We start from the raw sequence: 6,000 nt of genomic DNA, 5'->3' as shown, positions 1-6,000 counted from the left end.
GTTTGTGTGTGTGTGTGTGTGTGCATGTTTGTGTGTGTGTGCGTGCATGTGTGTGTGTGTTCGTGCACGCATGTTTGTGTGTGTGTGCATGTTTATGTGTGTGTGTGTGTGTGTGTGTGTGTGTGCAGGCAGTGGATCTCAGTAAGCCCATAGACAAGCGCATCTATAAGGGAACTCAGCCCACCTGTCATGACTTTAACCAGTATTCGGCCACGGCTGACAGCGTGGCTCTGATCGTGGGCTTCTCCGCTGGACAGGTGCAGTACCTCGACCCCATCAAGAAGGAGACCAGCAAGCTCTTTAACGAGGAGGTGAGCAGATGAGTGTGTCTCCTCATCATCTGTCATGCTCATTCACACCTGATCAAAGCATCGCTGTATCAGATGATCACCGGAGACTGCTGTTTACTGTCCTGAACACACCATACACCACATCCTAGTGTTCATGATCAACATGTCTTTCATAAAGAATAAACTGAACAATTCAACATTGTAAGCATTTTGTGGACAGAAGCAGCACAATCCTGTTCTGAATCTCAACCCGTGGCTGGAGGTTTGTCAGATCTGTGTGCGATATTTAAGAAGCTCCTCATGTTTCTAAACCAGTAATATGAAAACAGGAACCCACTTTAGATGCTTCCTCAAACAGCCGAACACATTTGGTAATTTCCTCGTGGCAGTTGAATTTGTCAATCTAATGGAACGCAGGACCCCTTCAAACAAAGAGCTGTGACTCAGGATCTCTGTTATGTGTCCTTGTTTTATAGCAATATAACGTAAAGTTGATCTGTGTTTGAACTGAACAGGTAACTTCAGGAAATGATGTGGCTCTTATTAGTTCTTCATGTTTAGCTGAAAAAAAATCTCTTTATTAACAGACTCTCCATTTGGCTCATATTTCAGACCAATAATAATATTTTACCCACAGAATGAACGATTATGATTTTACACAAGACATAATGAAGGTGAGATATGTGTAACGTGACATTTATTTTGATTTTGAAGTGCTGTGTTTTAACAAAGTTTGGGGTTTGTGAGATTTTTAATATTTTTCAATGAAAGCTCACCAAGGCTGCATTTATTTGATCAAAAATACATTAAAAACAGTGAAATATTATTACAATATAAAACGGCTGTTTTCTGTGTGAATCTGTGTTAAAGTGTAATGTATTTCTGTGATGCTCCGCTGTATTTTCAGCATCATTCCTCCAGTCTTCAGTGTCACATGATCTTCAGAAATCATTTAAAAACATTTCTGAATATTATCAATGTTGAAAACAGTCGTGGCTCTCAATATTTCTGTGGAAACTGATGTTTCAGGATTCACAGATGAGTAGAAAGTTAAAAAGAGTAGCATTTATTTGAAACAGAAATGTTTGTAACATTGTAAATGTCAGTTTTGATCGGTTCTGATGCTGATGGCGTGTAACATCATCTCTCTCCAGAGGCTGATAGACAAATCAAAGGTGACGTGTCTCAAATGGCTGCCCAAGTCGGAGAACCTCTTCCTGGCGTCTCATGCGAGCGGTCACCTCTACCTCTATAACGTGGAGCACCCGTGTGGCACCACCGCGCCGCAGTACTGTCTGCTCCGGCAGGGCGAGGGCTTCTCCGTCTACTCCTGCAAGACCAAGACGCCCCGTAACCCGCTGCTCCGCTGGGCGGTCGGCGAGGGAGGGCTTAACGAATTCGCCTTCTCGCCCGATGGGGTTCACGTGGCCTGCGTCAGTCAGGACGGCTGTCTGCGCGTCTTCCACTTCGACTCGATGGAGCTGCAGGGTGTGATGAAGAGCTACTTCGGCGGGCTTCTCTGTGTCTCCTGGAGCCCTGATGGGAAGTATCTCGCAACGGGAGGAGAAGACGATTTAGTGACCGTCTGGTCGTTCGCCGAGAGTCGTGTGGTGGCGCGCGGACACGGGCACAAGTCCTGGGTCAACGTCGTAGCGTTCGACCCGTTCACGACGCACCTGGAGGACGACGAGCGGATGGAGCTCAGTGGGAGCGAGGAGGATCTCCAGCAGGGGGCGCTACACTTCGGCCGCGTGCGAACTAGCAGCACGCTCTCGCGTCTCTCGCGACACAGCTCCAAAGGAGGCGCTTCGTCTGTGACGTACCGCTTCGGATCCGTCGGCCAGGACACACAGTTCTGTTTGTGGGATCTGACAGACGACGTTCTGTATCCGCGGCTTCCGCTCTCCCGCGCAATTACGAACACATTCGGCCCTACGATTCCTAGCAGCACAGCGTTGAGCGGAAGCAGCGGAGTCGAAAGTCACCATCATCCCTCAAACCCTCATCAGACGTCAACACTGCCACTGCCTTTACCTCGCTCGCTGTCACGCTCCAACTCCCTTCCACATCCCGCCGTCGCCAACACCTCCAAGAGCCAGGGGGCGACGGAGAGCAGCGGCACAGGCGTGAGCGCTGGCACAGGTGGAGGAAGCACACCGTTTAGTATCGGCCGCTTCGCTACGTTGTCGCTACAAGAGCGCAAATCAGATAAATCCGGTGTGGGAGGAGAAAAGGAGCACAAGCGCTATCACAGCCTCGGGAACATCAGCAAAAGCAACGATAAGATTAACGTGGCGCCGCGCAGCTCCCGGCTAGATGGCGCTAAAGTGCTGGGAACCACTCTGTGTCCGCGGATGAACGAGGTGCCGCTGCTGGAGCCGCTGGTGTGCAAGAAGATCGCCCACGAGCGGCTGACCGTGCTGGTCTTCATGAACGACTGCATCATCACGGCGTGTCAGGAAGGACTCATCTGCACTTGGGCCAGACCCGGGAAAACAGTGAGTCCATGTGAAAACAGAACGTCTCAGTGGTCACGGTTATACAAGTGTTTTTCCCATTTAAAAAGTCTTTGTTTATAAGAGTTATAAATCATGGACCAAACCAACAAGCTATACTTTAAATGTAGGGATTTACTTTAAAATAATTTTCACTCAGAAATTGCTAGTAAATTTTGCAAGTGTTTACAAAAAAACAGCAACACATTGAATTAAATGTGACATTTTGAAATATAAAGACTAAAATAGTATTTTCTACAATGTGCAGAAAAAAATCACAACATTAAAAACTTTGATATGAAGCGAAAAAAAGTATAAAATTGGACAAAAAGACAAAAGTTAACAGGTTTAATTTAATAGTGATTCTTAATAGCCACTGAAATAGTACTTTTAAAAACAATGGAGAAATTTTAGAAAGAATAAAGGTGTTTTCTAGTAAAAATCTTCAATTACATACATTTTTTAAAGTTTTTGTTTAAAGACAAAAAGATGTGTTTAATAAAAATAAAAATGTAATTGATTTGATATATATCTCCAAAAGTCACTTCATCACTGCTCTCAGTTTAACTCATGTTTTTTCCGGTCTGTGTTTCCACTAGCTCCCGTCTCAGCCGCTGTCAGCACAGAACGGAAACTCTCCGAGCGGGACCGTGGTATAGCCGAAGCCTCATTCCCACATTCCCAATTCCTGTGTCTGCATCCAGAGCCGGTCCATCACAGCATTACGATTCACCCGTCCACTGTATCCCCACCAAACCACACACTTGAGCTTGAGTTGCACATGAACATAAACACACCCCGGGACCATGATGCACTGCTGCGACGCACCACGGCTCTCTCCTGCAGACGGACTGTGCAGAAACCCTGCTGGCTTCATACACTGCAAACGCCACGGCCCTTTTATTTCCTATTTATTTATTTGATCATTAAGTCTTCTATTGTACATATTCAGACTATTCTATAATGGCAGAGGACATGTATTGAAATTATGAACTCAACTAATTAATATATGAAGATCCTATATTGTACATAGTGACAGATGCATTGAATGTGGATTGACGAGTTCTTGTTCTAGTGTGCTAGTGCTTTACATGTGGTGATCTGGCTGAGAAAGTGCATCCTTTGCTTTGGCATCGGGCCTGAACTGAGAGTTACGTGCATTTGTTCGACCGCTAGACTCGAGGTATCTGCTTCATAGATTACAGATGCTAATAGAGAGGTCAGGTTAGTGGCATCTAGAAATGGTGTCAAATGGTAGGCCGGGTATATGAACCTTAAAAGTGAGATTTTCTATATTTACTAAGTTTTTGCTAAACAAACAACGTCACCGCATTGTTGGCATTCTCACATGACTGTTTAGAGCTAGTCCAACCTGAAAGCAGATCTCTTGAATTTTGCCTTGTTGAACGCAAGACTGTGGAAGCCCGTTTTTGGGTACACAATTAATAAAAATAAAAATGGTTATTGCAAATTTAAATGAAAAATCTCCCAATTCAGAAACTCCCAATTCTAACTATTTTCTCACAATTCTTAGAAAAATTTAATTTTATCTGTGGCGGAAACAAAAAGGTGCAAGGTGTAGAGTAATTATGTAATTTTAAGGAAAAAAGTCAGAATTGTGAGACAAACTCAGAATTCCAAAAAAAAGTAAACGTTAAGAGACATAACCTAAGAATTCAGAAAAGGAAAAAAGTTACAATTCCCAAAAAAGTCAAAGTCACAAGATATAAATTCAGAATTTCAGGAAAAAAATGAAATTGTGAGATCCCCATAAAGTCAATTCTGAGGAAAAAAAAGTTGCAGTAACCTTTTTTTAATTTTTTATTCCATGACAGAAATGAGCTTCCATACAAGTCGAATGTAATGAAAGGGAGAAACTTCTCTGTCATTTAAGCAGCACATTTTACTATAGTAGCACGGAGTAGGTGCTGTTCCTTACACCTGCTATGCCTCTTGCTAAATTTTGCACATTTACAGGTTGATTTTAGCTCACTGGAGGGATCATTTTCAGGAGTCCGGATTACTGAGAGCCAATGTGAATTGCGTTTTTAGGGTTTTGTTGTGCAGACTTCTTAAAAGGACAGTGTCATATAATTTCTACCGACGTATGTGAATCAGTTCTTGCCATTAAGCGAAGCAAGAAAACAAAATCAATGGATATCACATACACTGTCAGTCATTACTGTTCAAATTGTCACCAAAACCAGTTTCTCAAGCAAGTTCTGCAATGTTTCGAGATTCTTCAGTGTTCCTGACAGTGAACTCACACCTTTAGGATGGATTATTTTCTCACAAGCTCTTATTTAAAACATCTAAATTCTCAAACCAACTAATTGCATTAAATTGGTTGAAGTTAGCGACTAGCCATATTTGAGGACACTGAGTCTTTCTAGAAGTCTGTGAGGAACAACACTACATAACCTGGTCTTTTAGGTGATTGTACTGGTTTAAATGTGGTTTGGCTGCTTTAGTGATCCCGGCATGGATGTTTCTTCTCCTAGAGGCAGAATTTTGCTTGTATTTTAGACAAAGGCCAAGCTAATGAACTCCTATGCCATCATTCCCACCCAATTACAGGACACTATGTGTGTAAAAACAGTGTTTTAGCTCTGACGGTATGTATGCTTGACACTTAGTTCTCATTGTTTATGTCTTTTTGTAAGTGTTTATTGTTCATTTTAATCTCAGATATTTTGGGATTTATGTTTTGTACGGCTGTAGCATTGTGATTGTCTTTACTGTTAACTGGAGAAAATGGACCAATTAGTGGATGTTGGAACGTTTTATTGTGTGCTTTTTAAACAATGCCATCCATTAGGTTAATTTTTTGCTACTTGCACTTTTTTTTTGCAAATGCATTCAGTTCTGATGGATCTTTTGTCTTACTGTAGCGTGTGAATCCTAACAGATGGAGGCATCCAAGAGCGTCCCGCTTCATCGACGTATGAAAATGGATGATTTCGGTGTAGCTTCCATTCTTCCACACTGTTTTTCTTTAAAATCGATTATCTTCCACTGCATGTGATTTCATTTAGCACACGGTTATATGCCTGAGTCTGGTGACGTGGCCAACAATATCACAATATCCAGTTTGTATATGGGAATCTGTTATTAAAACATCAAATACTCATGCATCTCTTTGTTATTTGTTATCACGTATATCATCAGTTAACACATTTAAAGGAAAAGTACACCCAAAAATGAAAATGTGCTCA

The 6,000-nt window shown here is 42.5% G+C and overlaps 1 protein-coding gene across 1 annotated transcript in view; it reads left to right on the top strand.

Moving 5' to 3' along the window:
• LOC113058845 (WD repeat-containing protein 20-like) overlaps positions 1-5,918 on the top strand; it is a 7,390-nt gene extending 1,472 nt beyond the window's left edge. Inside the window, exons 2-4 of the mRNA XM_026227103.1 lie at positions 129-311; positions 1,445-2,788; positions 3,385-5,918. Of these exons, the coding sequence (XP_026082888.1) occupies positions 129-311; positions 1,445-2,788; positions 3,385-3,444 (1,587 nt within the window). The 3' untranslated portion in view covers positions 3,445-5,918. The remainder of the gene's footprint in view (positions 1-128; positions 312-1,444; positions 2,789-3,384) is intronic.
• The last annotated feature ends 82 nt before the right edge of the window (positions 5,919-6,000 follow it).

This window comes from Carassius auratus, chromosome 40 (genome assembly GCF_003368295.1).
Source record: "Carassius auratus strain Wakin chromosome 40, ASM336829v1, whole genome shotgun sequence".
Taxonomy (NCBI): domain Eukaryota; kingdom Metazoa; phylum Chordata; class Actinopteri; order Cypriniformes; family Cyprinidae; genus Carassius; species Carassius auratus.
Note: the sequence above shows the minus strand (reverse complement) of the source record. Positions and strands in the feature narration are given on the sequence as shown.